This window comes from Parasteatoda tepidariorum, chromosome 9 (genome assembly GCF_982258835.1).
Source record: "Parasteatoda tepidariorum strain Cologne lab strain chromosome 9, Ptep-v5.0, whole genome shotgun sequence".
NCBI classification, from domain to species: Eukaryota; Metazoa; Arthropoda; class Arachnida; order Araneae; family Theridiidae; genus Parasteatoda; species Parasteatoda tepidariorum.
Genome location: NC_141763.1, coordinates 58,592,208 through 58,610,678, shown reverse-complemented (window position 1 = coordinate 58,610,678; position 18,471 = coordinate 58,592,208). Strand labels below are relative to the sequence as shown.

At 29.1% G+C, this 18,471-nt stretch overlaps 1 protein-coding gene across 3 annotated transcripts in view; it reads left to right on the top strand.

Moving 5' to 3' along the window:
- The first annotated feature begins 246 nt into the window (after window positions 1-246).
- Window positions 247-18,471, top strand: part of LOC107441821 (uncharacterized) — a 79,694-nt gene continuing 61,469 nt past the window's right edge. For 2 of the 3 annotated variants that reach the window (XM_087151890.1, XM_021146457.4), the window contains exon 1: window positions 247-822. In XM_087151890.1, coding sequence (XP_087008016.1) covers window positions 664-822 — 159 coding nt within the window. In that variant the 5' untranslated portion in view covers window positions 247-663. The remainder of the gene's footprint in view (window positions 823-18,471) is intronic. The other variant, XM_087151889.1, reaches the window with a different exon arrangement.

Below are 18,471 nucleotides of genomic sequence, written 5' to 3'. Positions count from 1 at the left end.
CTCGCTTATGCCTTGAACTTTATTTTAAAAAGTTTAAAATATTCTTTTCCGAAGAATTAAATAGCTTTAACTTATATTTCAAGGAAATTAAAGAAGAATAACCACGTATTATTGATAATGAATATGGTTTGTTACCTCACTAATATTTTCTACAAAATCAAAATAGAGGGTTCGAGTTTTGATTAAAATACACAAAGCTGAGCTGGATCGTTTATCTGCCACAGCGGTTATGTTCATCCAGCAAGTAGCGCCCCCTGTATTGTGACGCAATGAAATCGTCGCTATCCCAACTTGTGAAAACAAATCAGATGTTTAGAAAAGTTTTGGTTTAATCGGTGTGTCATGAATGAGATTACTGTTTGTTGATGTTCATTTTAAATGTGAGTGGGTTGGTATGACTAATATGATAAATCGAAGGCTGAAACATCTTATTTATAAATACATTATTTGTTGCTCATTTTACGTGTTACTGTGATTTCCAAAAGAATGGATATTTACACCAAAAATAAATAATATATTCATTGTGTCATTTGGTCTGTCACTTCGGTGGTATCTTGTTTCGAAAATGTGATTACGTTAGAAAAAACTTTTGATATTTTGAGTGTTTATTGATGAATCGACTGTGTTTTATAATTTAAAGAAATTTATTTTGATCCATTCATCATGGTTGTGCAAAATAATTCGTCCACCGATCTTGTGTCAACACCTTTAAAAAGTGATAAAAAACATAGGTTAAAACAAAGATTTGATGTCCAGCGTAAACTTGGCCAAGGCACTTATGGGAAAGTACAGTTAGCCGTTAATCGTGAAACTGGACAAGAGGTAAGTCTTTTATATATACATATTTAATTAGCATTTCCTGTGCGTTCATTAATTTTATACAGCTTGAAAAAAACCGAAATTAACACCTGTTAAAAATTACTTATTTTAAAGTGTAAACTAAACATAGAAAGATAAAAGGAAAATTTTTTTTTTTGACTGCTTAATACAGTTATTGATAAAGTAAAAAGAGATCCAGTCTATTACATACAGTTATTATCAATATCTAGTGATTCATGATAAATGAGCAGTGACATTTTTTTTCTTTACTTTCTGTACAAAAGTGTGTAATTTTTCACACTAGTTATAAGAAACACTTTCTCTGAAGGTAACATTTTAACAAACTGTTGCTTAGGTTATTTTTCAGATCGGTACTGTACAAGTTTCTAAAATTTCCAACTGTAAAAAAATATTGAAACATCCCAACAACCTATTGCTTAGATGGAAATTGTGTTCTTTTTTTTCTAAAAACTCTTTACTGAATAATTCAAAAATGTGGCTTATCCAATCCCTTTAATTATGTTGCTCATTTTTATCCTACCAGTTTAAGGAGATACATTTAAAAAAATAACTTCGAACATAACTTTGAAAGACATAATTATTTCTTTAATTTATTCTATCATTTATTCTTTCTGTTATTTGGATGAGTTTCACACTTATCATGGTGAATAATACTGTGTAGGTGTAGCATAAATTGTTTTGCTTGCATTTCTTATAAATAAAATATTTTCATTACAATGTGAGGGAAATTATTAAGAAGATTCAGCTATATTGATACAGGGTAAATTAGGGGCTCATTTATTCTTAGACCATAGAGTTTCTATGTCTTTTTTGAAATAAAAATATATTTACTTAGTTATCGCAATTGGCATCGAAATTGCAGCTAAGAGAATTCCTCAGATTATCTGCAAAATGACCAAATAAAGGTATTAATATTAGCTTGATAATTTTTTAAACCAATTTTGTAAGATATTTAAATATTTATTAATTGTTACTTACGTACAACTGTTTTGTTGCTTATTTTTTTGCACCTTCGTGGTTTACCACTCTGAATAGCAACATGAATAAAGGATATGACTTTCTCTTCTCTTTGTTACTACTTATGTATTATTTATTATAGTTAATATTTCTGATTCCTTAAAATAATTTATGCAATCCTTTGTTGAATAGTGCTGCTTAAATTTAAATTTATTAGAAAAAATTATGTACAGTAAAAAATATAAAATCAGTTTTTTCTCAAAGGAATACAAATTGATGCTTTTGTGGGTCCCTTCCGAAAAGAAGAAATTTTTTTTTTCGAATAAATTATTAAATTTTTTTTCATGACCTTTGTTAAATAAACTCACTTTTAAGGCATAATATTCAGATAAATTTTTTAAAATGACTAAAAAAAGACATAAGACTGACTGATCTGCTTGTTGATAAGCAGTTGTTATTTTGTACTTCATTAGGACTTAATCAATGAATTCTTTATCAGTTCATCTTTTTTCTAACACATTTGTTCCATTTTTTTAAAAAGAGTCAAAGCTAGATCCTTAGGTATTTATTTAGAAAAGATAATTATTGTAACTGAAAATTTGCTTTTTTATAGAATTATTAATCAGTTCTTTTTTATTTTTTTAATAACACTTATTGTGTAAAAGAGCTGTTAACTAAATTATGTATGGTGAAATCTTAGTATAATTATTGTTCAACTTTGTCCACACATATATAAATTTAGACAATGTAAAAGTTTAAATAATTTAATTTAGGATTGTATATATTTTATTCAAGCATTATATTTAATAAGTGATTGATGCTTTTGATTAAGGATATTTTTTTCCTATATTTCAAAAACAAACTGTTTAATGGAAATTTACCTCAGTCTGAAGTCCACAGCCTCGTGTTCATGTAAGCATATGATGTTAGTGACTTGTGACTGCATTTTTTCCCCCTCAAAAATTTATGTATTTCTCATCATAAACAAATGTAAACTTGATATTGCAATATCTTTTCAGTAAACGTTTAGAGTAGGTAAAATGCCCAAAACTGAAGCTTGGTAAAAATCCCCCTCCCCCTTTAATTTAATGAAAAGAAATGGGCCCTACAGTGTTAAGTCTACTATTGGAAAAAAAAAAAAAAAGGAAGAAAATACAAGGCCAGGAATCATCAACAAAAATGTGGATTCATCTGTCATGTAGCTCTCAATTTTCAAAAACCCTGAACTGTCAACTATCTCTCTTTTAATTGGAAACATTAAAATATTAAAATGCGTTGACCGGCCTGTGTAGGGGCCAGGAAACTGGCCTTGCACCAGAAAGGTTCTGGGTTCGAGTCCCTGGCAATTGATGCTCTTTCAGTCTCTGTACTATCTGTCTTTATTGTGGGAGAATCGTTGGCCCGTCTAATATGGTGCCCATGAAAAAGTGGCGATCAAATCTGCCCTTCAGATGCCCTTATTAACAAAAGGTCATTCCCCAGGTAGGCATTAGAAAATAAAAAATGTTAAAATGACAAACTTTAGATCTTCAGATTTAGTACAACTTTATGTGTCATTTGCTTATATATAAAATTTTTAAAAATGAAATTAAAAAAATAAATATGGATTTTATAATCATTAAAAAGGTAACCATTGAGCAGTATATCATTTATGATTTAACATAGTTCATTGTAACTACAATAATAAATAAAACTATAGAATACAAACCAGTGTATATTTACCCCCTCTTTTTTCTTTTTTTTTCATGTAATGTAATCTCTTCCAAGTTTTGCCTTGAATTTAAAAAATTTACAGGACTGTTTAAAATCAGAATTTTAATTTTTTTTAATTAAAATAATTTCAATTACATAAGTAAAGTGTGGAATTTTTTTTTCCAACTGTGATCTTTTATCTAAAAAGGTCTGTACCAACTTTTTTAGATTATTTAGGAATATTTTCTGCATTTTCCTTTATTATCTACTTTCTATTTTGTAATTACATATTTTTTTTAAGAAGCAAAGCTCAATTCCATAAATTATTTTACCATGAAGTCATCAAGATCCCATTTTCAAACTTACACAATCACTTTAGTATTTTACAAAGCATTATTAAAATTTTTTTGAAATTTTTTTATGTAGCACAATTTAAAAAAAAATTATTTTAATTAAAATTAAGTTTATTTTTTTTTATAAATTTGTAGATGTGTTGCATATCATTGTAAAGGTTTTGAAAACAACTTTAAAATGGTACCTAGTTCAACTCTCTAGCTAAATTTAGGGAGTTTTCCGGTCATTTTAAAAATCGATCTGTGAAGAGTTTTTAAAAGCCATATTTATAAAATGGGTCAATATTTTCTAGTGCCAAATTTGATCTAATTCCGATAGGGTATGGTAAAAGTTTGCCAAAAATTGAGTTGATTTGACACAGAATGACCCGGAAGTGAAATAAACACATGAAAAAAGATACATATATTTTACTTCCATACAAACATATATGTATTTTGGGAGCTTTTAAATTAACATAAAAAACCATAAATATAAGTCTTTCTATAGCTTGATCAATATGTTTCAATTATTATTTGCATTTCCTGGCATCTTGATTTCTTTTTCTTTTTGAAAAACACTGAGGGCGAAATCGCTGAAATAAGGCATAGTTTACTTTTATTGTCGACAGCTATTGTTGTACTATTAAAAAGTTATTTCAATAAATAAAAAAATAATTGTTTCAAATTTTGTAATTACCGAAAGAGTGACACAGTGTTCATGTATACTAGGAAGGAAATTTATCTTTAGATCCTCTTTTGCAAACTTGACTTATCTCGAATTGCTCTTGACTCACATTCGTGACTCACCTAACGATTTAGTAACGGTCTGAGCCTACAATTATCGTCACCTGAAAATTGTTCTCCGTATTTTAAGATAAAGATAACTTTGTGGTCGAAAAAAGGTTTGGTGTTCCCTTTTACTCACTAAAAAGAAAGAAAGAAAGAAAAAAACGATAGCTACTCTGAGCAAGAGAAATAATATATATAATAGTTTCTATTTTTTTTCTTCTGTTTCTTTTATCTCGTACTTCTTGGAGCTCTTTCTCAAAATTCTTTACAAATTCGGCTGGAACCAACTGATGGGAAAAAAGGAAAATGTACGACGATTGAATATTTATTTTTTTTATTGTTGCTGAAAATAAACTTACACGCTTACATAATTTTTTCGCAGTTATTCTGCGATTTTCTTTTTCTTTCCTTTTCTTTCTTAGAAACAAACTAGTTTCTGTCTAGTTTGATGGGTCTTTAAAAAATAAAATTTCAGTTTTCACCAAGGAAATTTTAAAGCCCCCTTGATATTGAGATTTTTTAATTTTTTTTATTTGTTATCAGACACAAAAAAAATTATGTATATATTTTTAGTTGTAAATTTAGTTACATAAATATTGAGTAAAAAATTTTAATCTTAGTCCTGTTCTTAGGCTGTGTCCGTTCATTTATAAAATGTGAGAAAGCTAAAAACCCCTCTGCCCTCCGGTTTCGCGGCCCCTGTCCTTTTTTGTTACTCACTGACATATTTCACTAAACCCCCTTATCACTAAACTTTATGTAAACAGATCCTTGCAATACAGAAATAAAGCTCTACGTTATAGATTATATTTTTCAAATTGTGTTTTTAAACTTTAATTACATAGTGAGACTAATAATAATGATTACATGATCTTAATCAATCAGCATCAACGTTTTTCGATGCAAAATGACATCATTGGAAGTGCAAAACAAAACCATCGAAAGTAAACAATTTTATCTTTTGTAAAGAAGCATGTGACGAAAAAAATATATATTTATTTTAGATTTGATTTGTTGTTATTAGATCTTCTTTTAAAAGAAGAGAAGAAAAAAAATGTGTGTTGTCACATTTTTTGTTCTATTTCCTGTCACAAACTGTTCCAATTGCAAAAACCACCTTCCATTTGTAATATAATTTGTGAGGAGCTCCAAAGAGTATACATCGATAGTAGGCAAAATTGCGTTTGAATTACTAATTTGTGAAAATTAATAAATACACCACTAGCAGTTACAATCCAATGTATCTTGAATCATCCCATCTTTGTGATACGATGCTGGAACGAGGGCTCGTTATCTGTCGATCAACCAACCTGTCGATGATTTAGTGAAAGGTTTAATATGTTCGTATTAAATCAATTAGATTGTTATAAAATGTAACACATAATCGCTTAATCCTGATTCTTCTAGAAATGCATGCTTTTTAATTAATTATTAGTCAATTATACATTAATTAAACTCCCTTCAGCTTTGAAAGTTTTGTAAAAATGCGATTAATGAAGTTTACTAAGATCTAGAATATAAATAGATGTTTACTAATGAAGTTAAGATCCTTCAAAAAGTTTTAATTGACATCTAAAGGTTTCATAATTGTTACATGCATTGTATCTTTCATAGCGTCTAAAAATTCCGAATTCTATTTTTCATCCCATTTTATTACTTACTAGCCGCCTGAGGCGGCCAGCTGTCCGCCACGCTGAAGGTTTTCACAAATAAAGTTTTTTAAAACATAGCAGGAAATCTGAAGATTAGTGGACAATAAAAGTGTTCCTGTCCAGCAATTTTGTCTTCATATCCAGTTCTGCTGCAGATGTGTTATAGCTCTTGAGGATGTTTGAAATTATATAACTACAACGCTTAAGAAAAAAAACAAACTAAAATGCCAAATACATGAAAAGAACACGAAAACGAATAAATTTTTTATGGTATCAATTTCTATTTCTATATAATTTTTTATGGTATCAAATTCTATTTCTATATCTGTTACGTCAAGCACTCAGGTATTATAATTTGATCTAGTTGTGCTTGTATAATTTTGATCTAGTTGCGCTTTCTACGTCATTTTGTTAACATCGTTTGGTTTGTTATTTAACATCGTTTGGTTTGTTATTTCTAAGTTAACTTTCAAAAAATTGGCTGGCATCAGCATTTTTATTCTTTAAGTTGTTTATTTTTTCTTTTGGAATTCGTTCCTTTTTAGCGAAATGTTTTTCAACCTTATCGAATTCATTGCCGACTGTTCTCTGTATATATAAAGAAAATAAAGTAAATATTTTTAAAGTGTTGTGAAAAGAATTTTTAGTTGTACAAAGTACTACAATATCGCTATAAAAATTATCGTCTTCGCTTAAGAAGAAAAAAAAAATAGAGCGTGGAAAGAAGAAGAAAAACTTATTATAACAATTGGGTATAATATAGCCTACGTCACAGGTTGTGTTGTTCCAACTAAATTTAACCCATGAACGGCATTTTCTGCGAGCCTAACTTCAAGCCACAAATAAACAAACGAAGTGTTCGATCGTTTAAATAGCTGCTCGCCAGATTTTATTGCATTATAAAGAAAAGTTATTGAAACTAAATACAACTAAATAAACAACAACAACTAAAACAAATAACAACAACTACTAATAACAATAACTAAATAAACAACAACTAAATTCCATTCGTTTAGCATTGCGTCATATGTTGTTCCTACTAAATCGAAGTAGTTGTGTTTTTTTCATATTATACCCAATTATGAACAGCGACAAATATATCAAAGCGAAGCGTTCTATTTACGTATCGAATATGTTGCCACATTTTTAATACAAAAGTTAAACTTTTCTCCACTTTAATAAATGTAAACTAATGCGAACTTTATAATTTAATTGTTAATTCCTTCGTATATTATTGGTTTAAGTTGTCGAAAATTAATATTTCAATTGTGAGGTTCGCATTAGCATACATTTATAAGAGTGGGGAAAAGTATATGCATTTTTTAATAGTTTTTTGAATATGGCTCTTTGAAGACGAAAAAGCAGACGAAAAGCATAGACTTACAAAATGACTGATAACTAAATAACTAATCAAAATTTTTGAAAAAGAAAAAAAATACTTCTTCATTATGTCAAAACACAATTATGGGCCGAGTTTCGTGCCCGGGCGAGGCTTCTGGGGCGATATATTGTGATTACAGACACACACACACACACAGCCGCGTTTATTATTATGTACTAGCCGCCTAAGGCGGCCAGCTGTCCGCCACGCTGAAGGTTTTCACAAATAAAGTTTTTTAAAACATAGTGGACAAAGATTAGAAGATTTTAAAGATTAGTGGACAATTAAAGTGTTTGTGGGGGAATTAATTATCGACTATGTCAACCTTCATCTATCAAAAGGTACCTCAAGATAGGATCGAGTTAACATGTCTTATATACTATTGATTTGGTATTTAATATTTGTAGTGGTAGTTACGCCACATTACTCCCCTTCCAGAATTTTATCTGTGATAGAATTCGATGAACAATTACCACTAGTTGATTAATGCTGTTTATTTATTAACTTCAATTTTTGCTCATTATATTTTTTTTTTCTTCCAAGCATTTCGCTCGTTATTTTTTTTTTTTTTTTTTTTTTTATAGCTTTTCGCTATTTTTTTCCATCATTTTTTTATAGCTTTTCGCTATTATTATTATTTTTCTAGCATTTCGCTCATTATTATTTATTAACCGGGAGACTTTATTTACTTCACCGGATTTCTTTCTTTTTTTTTTTTTTTTTTTTTTTTTTTTTTTTTTTTTTTTGAGCAGTTTATATTAAGCAAATCAACTGTTTTTTTTTAATGTGGATTCATCCATCAATATTGACAATTTCTTATCACGTCCGTAGGTCACCAATGTGGGGGATTTAATTATAGACACGTCAACCTTCATCTATCAAAAGGTACCTCATGATAGAATCAAGTTAACATGTCTTATATACTATTGATTTGGTATTTAATATTTGTAGTGGTAGTTACGCCACATGTTCCTGTCCAGCAATTTTGTCTTCATATCCAGTTCTGCTGCAGATGTGTTATAGCTCTTGAGGATGTTTGAAATTACATAGCTACAACGCTTAAGAAAAAAAAAAACTAAAATGCTAAATACATGAAAAGAACACGAAAACGAATAAATTTTTTATGGTATCAATTTCTATTTCTATATAATTTTTTATGGTATCAAATTCTATTTCTATATCTGTTACGTCAAGCACTCAGGTATTATAATTTGATCTAGTTGTGCTTGTATAATTTTGATCTAGTTGCGCTTTCTACGTCATTTTGCTAACATCGTTTGGTTTGTTATTTAACATCGTTTGGTTTGTTATTTCTAAGTTAACTTTCAAAAAATTGGCTGGCATCAGCATTTTTATTCTTTAAGTTGTTTATTTTTTCTTTTGGAATTCGTTCCTTTTTAGCGAAATGTTTTTCAACCTAATCGAATTCTTTGCCGACTGTTCTCTGTATATATAAAGAAAATAAAGTAAATATTTTTAAAGTGTTGTGAAAAGAATTTTTAGTTGTACAAAGTACTACAATATCGCTATAAAAATTATCGTCTTCGCTTAAGGAAAAAAAAAATTGAGCGTGGAAAGAAGAAGAAAAACTTATTATAACAATTATGAACAGCGACAAATATATCAAAGCGAAGCGTTCTATTTACGTATCGAATATGTTGCCACATTTTTAATACAAAAGTTAAACTTTTCTCCACTTTAATAAATTAAAACTAATGCGAACTTTACAATTAAATTATTAATTCCTTCGTATATTATTGGTTTAAGTTGTCGAAAATTAATATTTCAATTGTGAGGTTCGCATTAGCATACATTTATAAGAGTGGGGAAAAGTATATGCATTTTTTAATAGTTTTTTGAATATGGCTCTTTGAAGACGAAAAAGCAGACGAAAAGCATAGACTTACAAAATGACTGATAACTAAATAACTAATCAAAATTTTTGAAAAAGAAAAAAAATACTTCTTCATTATGTCAAAACACAATTATGGGCCGAGTTTCGTGCCCGGGCGCGGCTTCTGGGGCGATATATTGTGATTACAGACACACACACACACACACACACACACACACAGCCGCGTTTATTATTATGTATAGATAGATTAGATGGTAACGATTCTCGTATCCTTTCAAGTTAACAAAATTTTTTTTCCTGAATTTATAGTAGCCGATACGTAGTATTTGTCAGTATATTTGTTGGAAATTTAAATTTTTTAATAATAATGGATTAATCAGTGCCAGTGATAAATCCAGATTCGGCATGACCGATACAAGAAAAAAAAAAGCAATTTATTTTTAAATCTATATATTTTTATTTATTTTTTACTTTATTAACGTATAATTATGAACCTCTGAACTGGCACAAAAGACAATGAAATTCTTTGGTTCACTGGGGAAAACTTGCTATCGTGGAGGACTTTTTAAAAGCAATTATTACTCTCCTATTCATTGGTATTACAAGAATTGATAGAAGATATTTTATAGAAAATAATTTTTTTATTTTGGTTTCTACGGGTCTTACAAATTTGTTGTATTGGTATATAGTTAACGTTTAGTTGGAATTACCTTTTTTAAAATGCTGCTTTAACGTTAAAAGATCCGACCGCTAAAAATTCGCATGGATGTAAATTTCTATTAAAAAGAACCGTATCTAGCGATGATCACTCATGTATTGTAGTGATATTCACTAATATATAATATTCGTTAGTATTTTTTAATATTAGTAAGACGACTGTAAATCCTGTTTACAATTTGAATTTACCCACTTCAATCGCGTTGTTATATATATCTTTTTATTCAAGCACATCATCTACTTAACAGAACAATTTTCGTAGTGAATTTTATTAGGGAACGTTCATAAATTGCATTTACATTAATTTATAATGGTGAATTTAGTGTTGTTGACGTTGAAATTTAAAACCTACAATTTTTTTTCTTCTTCACACATTTACGTAAACAAAACCTCGGCCGAAGAAACCCAGTTCTACCCTAATTTTAATGTTTAAAAATTCTGAGTAGGTTTTTTATAAAATAACGAACAATATCTTTTACAAAAAAATAAGTAAATAAATAAATAAAGCATGACTAGACAAACTCCGTACTCAATTTCAAAAAAAATAATAAATAAAAATTAAACATATTTTTTTTTTTTTTTTTTTTTTTTTTTAAAGAAAAAACCCGGACCTTTTATGAGCAAAGATTAAACCGACCTCTTATTTATACTGTGGGCAATTCACAATATCAAGAACTATTACAAAAAGAAGCTTTGGCACTCCAAAATCGAAGTAAAATAAGCTTTTTCAATTCAAATTATGTACCATCAGGGTTTTGAAATATAATGCCATATAAATTAATGGGTCAGGCAGTACAAGGTGCTGATATAGGAAATGTTGAAGACTCCAGAAAACTTAACTCTTGACAGTACAAGAAGTTGTTGAAGAGTTGACTCGAAGCCAGCTGGCAATCACCGAATGGTTATTTTTCTTTTTACCATTCTAATGACGTCAAAGACATTGCTTTCGCCTGAATCTGTGTTCTCTGTGTCGAATGGATGAAACTAGATTTTCCTTTTGCCCCGTGTTAACTAACATGAAATTGCTTTTAAGTTACTTTCATTTGTTGAACTGAATCAACTCATCTGCTAAGTGATAAAAAATAAAAAAAATAGTGAAAAACATTTTAATTGAAGTCTGGTATCTATGTTTAGGGGTCTGTTACCTCGAATTCTAATTTTCGGTGGTAGTCTTAAACCTTAAATTGTCCCGTGTTAACTTAAGTTAAATCCCAAGGTTGTTATAATTTTAAATTTAAATGTAATTTATATCGTAGGTGTATTTTAATGTCGAAAATGCAATGAAACTTATTTAATGGTTGTAAATCTTCTGATTTAAATTGATCGCATTACAGTGACTTAAACTCTAGTAATGTTTAAAAAAATATTTATAAGAGTTTGGGGGATTTAAATACTGTGTATGCGTCCAAAGTGAGTTGGGTTTTACGTTTATTATAGCTGACATAGGAAGAGAGTCGATGTGTGTAGTTTATCTTTAATAGGGATTAAAAAATTCCTTAAAAATTTATTAAGAATGTGAATCAGCAAATTTCGATTGAACATTTTAGTCAGACAGTACAGTAAGTGGAACGACATACTTCAGTTCTTTGTTGTTGTAGTGAATAGTGGTTGCTAAACGTTTATAAATAATTAGTTCTACATTTCTGGTGGTTTGTAACATTTATTAAATTAGTGTTTCAACCTATAGAACCTTTTAATTGAATACTTGCAACTCAAGAAGAAGAACGTGATTAGAGCGACCCATGTAATTTAAATCACATGGTTGGCTGTTATCACGTGGTTGTGCTTAGCTGGTTAACGTTGCAGCATTGGTTTATTATTATGATGAATCAATTTTCGGATCAGATTTAATTTGTTACCTGTAAGTAAGCGACATCAATTGCATGTGTCGAACCTGAGTGGCTTCTGAATCGTATCATAAACGAATACCATGATTTACATATTTATCCACTATGAAAGACATAAAAACCACTCGCCACATGGCAGGTCAACATAAAAAAAGAAAAAAGAAAGAAAAGTGGGGACTTAAATTAAATAAGCAACCGGTCACTTTTCCCATCGTCCAGAACGCATAATTAAATTTTTTTTTTAATAAATCAAAAGTTGCAGTTTAACATTGCGATAAGCTGTTGCTGTTATGTTGTGTTTCATTAAATTATTTTCATTCAAATTCCTAAATAAAAATTAATTCCTAATAAAAATTAAACATTTTTTTTTTTTTTTTTTTTTTTTTTTTTAAAGAAAAAACCCGGACCTTTTATGAGCAAAGATTAAACCGACCTCTTATTTATACTGTGGGCAATTCACAATATCAAGAACTATTACAAAAAGAAGCTTTGGCACTCCAAAATCGAAGTAAAATAAGCTTTTTCAATTCAAATTATGTACCATCAGGGTTTTGAAATATAATGCCATATAAATTAATGGGTCAGGCAGTACAAGGTGCTGATATAGGAAATGTTGAAGACTCCAGAAAACTTAACTCTTGACAGTACAAGAAGTTGTTGAAGAGTTGACTCGAAGCCAGCTGGCAATCACCGAATGGTTATTTTTCTTTTTACCATTCTAATGACGTCAAAGACATTGCTTTCGCCTGAATCTGTGTTCTCTGTGTCGAATGGATGAAACTAGATTTTCCTTTTGCCCCGTGTTAACTAACATGAAATTGCTTTTAAGTTACTTTCATTTGTTGAACTGAATCAACTCATCTGCTAAGTGATAAAAAATAAAAAAAATAGTGAAAAACATTTTAATTGAAGTCTGGTATCTATGTTTAGGGGTCTGTTACCTCGAATTCTAATTTTCGGTGGTAGTCTTAAACCTTAAATTGTCCCGTGTTAACTTAAGTTAAATCCCAAGGTTGTTATAATTTTAAATTTAAATGTAATTTATATCGTAGGTGTATTTTAATGTCGAAAATGCAATGAAACTTATTTAATGGTTGTAAATCTTCTGATTTAAATTGATCGCATTACAGTGACTTAAACTCTAGTAATGTTTAAAAAAATATTTATAAGAGTTTGGGGGATTTAAATACTGTGTATGCGTCCAAAGTGAGTTGGGTTTTACGTTTATTATAGCTGACATAGGAAGAGAGTCGATGTGTGTAGTTTATCTTTAATAGGGATTAAAAAATTCCTTAAAAATTTATTAAGAATGTGAATCAGCAAATTTCGATTGAACATTTTAGTCAGACAGTACATTCACAAGTGCGACCATATATAGTACAATCTAAGTGGAACGACATACTTCAGTTCTTTGTTGTTGTAGTGAATAGTGGTTGCTAAACGTTTATAAATAATTAGTTCTACATTTCTGGTGGTTTGTAACATTTATTAAATTAGTGTTTCAACCTATAGAACCTTTTAATTGAATACTTGCAACTCAAGAAGAAGAACGTGATTAGAGCGACCCATGTAATTTAAATCACATGGTTGGCTGTTATCACGTGGTTGTGCTTAGCTGGTTAACGTTGCAGCATTGGTTTATTATTATGATGAATCAATTTTCGGATCAGATTTAATTTGTTACCTGTAAGTAAGCGACATCAATTGCATGTGTCGAACCTGAGTGGCTTCTGAATCGTATCATAAACGAATACCATGATTTACATATTTATCCACTATGAAAGACATAAAAACCACTCGCCACATGGCAGGTCAACATAAAAAAAGAAAAAAGAAAGAAAAGTGGGGACTTAAATTAAATAAGCAACCGGTCACTTTTCCCATCGTCCAGAACGCATAATTAAATTTTTTTTTTAATAAATCAAAAGTTGCAGTTTAACATTGCGATAAGCTGTTGCTGTTATGTTGTGTTTCATTAAATTATTTTCATTCAAATTCCTTAAAAGAAAACTTATGAAACGTGATGTAATGATTCAGAGTGTCCCGTGTTTGAACAGTGCACATAAGCACTATTTTTACGCTGTTTTTCGACAAATCAACATTTCAGTCGTTTTCATTCGAGTAGAAAGAACAGCTAAGTAGTCATTTGACATCAATTTTTTCCTACCGGTAGCGTTCCTGCTAAAAATACTCATCCTATTCAAGGGCCAACCGGATGTAATTACGCATTGTTTTCTCTCTTTTTATTATTCAATCAATTTCTCTTTTCATATTGAAAAGTGAGAGTCACGGCTCTACTTTACGGAATTGAGAAAGAAAAGTTCTTTGTCTTAAGTAATTTAAATCTTTTATTTAATTTAGTATTTCACGATATACTTCTTTTTTTCCCTTCAGAGCTCTTTCCCATTGTTTTCACTGTGTTTACTTAATGATATATTAGTAAGGATTGACTTTTTTTTGTGTGGATATTTAAAGAATATCTCTATTCATTCTCAGGACGGTGTTAAATTTTTTTTCCATTTCAAAAGCTCTGTTGCCACTTTTAAAAAGCGCTGTATTTTTTTTTTTTTCCACGAATCCCCCTACATGTAATATTTTTTTCATCGATAAATCGATGAATCCCATAATGAGTTCTTTTTCCTTTGGCTGTTATTTGGTATATCACTTGTGATACGACAAATCACTAACATTTACAAGACTTAATAATTCTTGTGATCCTGGGAATATATTATTGGTGGAAAATACTTTTTTTCTCTTCTCCTTCTTAGACATTTAACTGTAAGTAAATTCAGCAAAAAAGGAATAAAAACTTTTTATTTTTAAGACTTTTATTTTATTAACACGCTTATATTATTGACCTGTTATTTTTTTAACTCGCTTTCGAGACTGTGTGGGTGGAATGTTGCACTCGAAATTTCAGACTCCTTATATAACTCTTATCTCTGTTGGAGTTTTGTTAAGTTTAGTGACAATGTTAAACCCAATTGTGTTCAGATCTCTTCAAGCTGAAAACTATAGTGCCCAATAGAATTTATCATTTACCAAAATTTCTGTGCAACTAAAGTGTACAAATATAATCGAAAACGCTTTGTGTAATGAAAATACAAGTTGCAATCGTTTCCTGCCCGCTAAAAGTAATATCTGTCGTTCATCAAAATTTTTAGACAACCTTCCGATTGATAAAATAGATCAAATTTCAACTGGACTTAGTAAATATTAGTGCAATTTTTTCCTTAATGGTCTTAGCAAAATTTATCTCCTTTTTTTCTAACATAAACTAACAAACAGACACAAAATGAAGAAGTAATTTAAGTTTTTAAACACACTAAAAAGAAGAAAATAATTTTATTTCTGTCAGATCTAAAACGTAGGGCGCATTACATCTGGTAAAACCAGACCATTAAAATACTATTCACGTTCTAAATAAGTAACACTCGGAGAGAAGAATGAAGAGCTAACTTAATTCTGTATAATAATTCCTGTAGGGAATAATATTTTATGGTCCTGTATTTGCTTATCTTACTGTCAGCGCATTTAGTTTTGAGATCATGAAGTGAATTCAACCACATAGAATAAACAATTTTTGATATTCTTTCCATGTTTAAGTGTATAATACTCTCATAAATCCAAATAAAAAATTTCTGAAGTTCAAAATTTCAAAACTTAGAATTCCAAAAGTATTCGGGTACCTTAATCTATATATATGTTACTGTGAATGATCGAAATTGGTGGTTGTTGACAATCAGTACCAAACATATTAATATAGGTATAAAATATTATATTGATTTCTTTGGTGATTATTAAAACTGCACCAATACTAAGCAAACTAATATCGATACCTTGGAAATAAGTGTTTTCAGTCCTCGTGAAAGGGATATGTGCCGGTGAAAATTACTTGGTAGTGGTAAATTTTGACTATGATGAATTGGCCGTGAGCAATAGCATCATGCCAATATGCTAAATACATTTTATCTTTATTCTAATGGGATGAACTACGAAAAACGAGTTTTGCTTACTTCAATAATGTAAAGCCAGGGATAAGGACAACAAATAATATTTAATAAAAAATAAAAAAAATATTTTGGGTATATTAATTGAAATACTTTGGGAAAGAACCAGGTAAGTGACATTTTCAGAACGAAAAAAAAATTGCAACCGAATTATTTTATTACTAATTTATTAGAATACGGGACTAATAACTCTTTGCTCTATTTTATTTACCACAGCCTAATTTGAAATAAAAATCATGCAAGCATACTAACAACTAATGTGGATTAGTTATGTCAAGATTAAAGTAAAGGCAAAAACAGTTCTGTAACATTAAACATACCCATATTGATGCATCCACTTTATGTTATTTTCTTCTTCCATTAAGCTCTTTAATTTGTATTGGTATATACCTTTCAGTTTAGAACATTATTTCGTAGTGATTCTCAGTACTGATTTACCCCGTGCGAAGAACGGGTTTCCATCTATTAACGAAAATAAAATTCAAAAAAGCATATCCACATTTGGTTCTTTAATTGATAAATCGCATGAAAGTAAATTTTTTTTAGAAAAAATATTAAAATCTACGTAAGGAATATAATTAAACATAGTGGTAAGCCTAAGACATGAATAAGTGTCGAATTTATTTTTATTGATTTTTGATTGATTTGTTAACAAATTCGTATCCCCAAATTCACGAAACATTTTAACCCATAGGTTCTTTAGTTTAACCTATTCATTTATTCTTCCCCTATCATCTTCAACAGCGTTTTTTTAGGTTGGCTGGAGCTGTATTCACAATTGGAATAATAGCGAATTTTTTATTTCAATTTATTTTTTTCTTTCGTAGTTAAACTGTATCTGTGATAGTTGATATTTGGATAAAATTCCGCATTGTTGTACTGTACAGTGAAATGATAAATCACGACCGAAAAGGTTATTCACCTTTACGAAACGAACTTTTTTAGAGTTTTTATCTTTTCTTTTTCTAGGTTAAAAAAAGTTTCAATCGCTTGTGTTTAATGACCGTGTGTGGGTGATTCATTTAAATACTGTAACTATACATTTATAAATAATACCACGGCTATTAATTTTTAGGCCTTATTTTGTTAGTTTTTATATCTATATGTAAAACGGAATTAACCAATGAAGCGCCTTTTAATTTGTCATGTGTGTATCCTATTAATATTTATTTATTGTTATTATTTTAAAATTAAGACGTAAACGTTTCAATGTTTAAGGGGCTGTTCAAATTACATTACCGTACATAAGGTCTTACTCCCCCCCCCTTAGAGTTATCAGTCTACGCCCCTTTTTCATAAAAATTAAAATAATTATGTTTTAAATAAAATTAAATATTTATTTAAAATAATTTATTTTTAATTATGTATTATTCAATTATAATAATTAAAAGTTTCGGGGAAAGTTTGGTGTTTGCAATTTTTTATTTTGCGCGACAACTTTTTTTCAGAACTGATTTACTCATTCTAACAAGTGGCCGTCGTGTGAAAAAAAATACAAGAGCAAACATATGTATAATACATGTGTAGGAAAAAGTTAAATTTAAATTTGGTGATGCTTATAATGTATAAATCCTTTGGGTAGTACCTCCGCCCTCCCTCCCTATCCTACAAAACCGTACAAAATAGCAAATTCCCTCCTCCCCCTTCGGGATGTACGTTCTTTTTGAACGGCCCCTAATGGATTTTGTACAGAAACTTTTATTTGATCTCGTGTTCCTATCACTATTCACTATATTGAAACTTGAAACCTAACTTATTAGATGGTATAAAAGAAAGGTTCACTGCAGAACCTTTCTTGGAAAAGGAAATTCTTGCACCAAAATATCAATTCGTATTCCTCTGTAAAAGAACTTATTTTATATTTTTTACTGTTCATAAATTTCATGCATATTTAATTTTTAAATAAATCCACAAATAACATATACTTCGATTTAAATTTTCTCTAAGAAAAATTTAAGATTATTGAAAGATTTAAATCTTTTAATACCCTGAATTAACCTCTACATTTTGGATTTTTAATTATTTAAAGTACTTTTTTTAAACTTCTTGAAATTAGTTTGAAAAATAGTAAAATATTTTTATACTCTAGTGATCTATTTCGAAATCAATTTAATTTTTCATAATTAAAATAGAATATTTTTTAAACATTTCGGTAAGTGTGAGTTTTATGCTCCGCAATATTATGTTAACACATTTGAATCAAAATTTAAACTTTAACTAATGCTTAAACATCTATTTTATAAGTTAAATGTAAATTTCAATAATATTTTAAGGTAAATTTTAAATAATATTATTTAAAAAATATTTTCAAAAATTAAAAGTTTAAAAAACATTTTCTAAAGTTTTCTATTAAAGAAAATTTTTTTATTTGCAATTTAGGTCCTAGAATAAGTTATCTT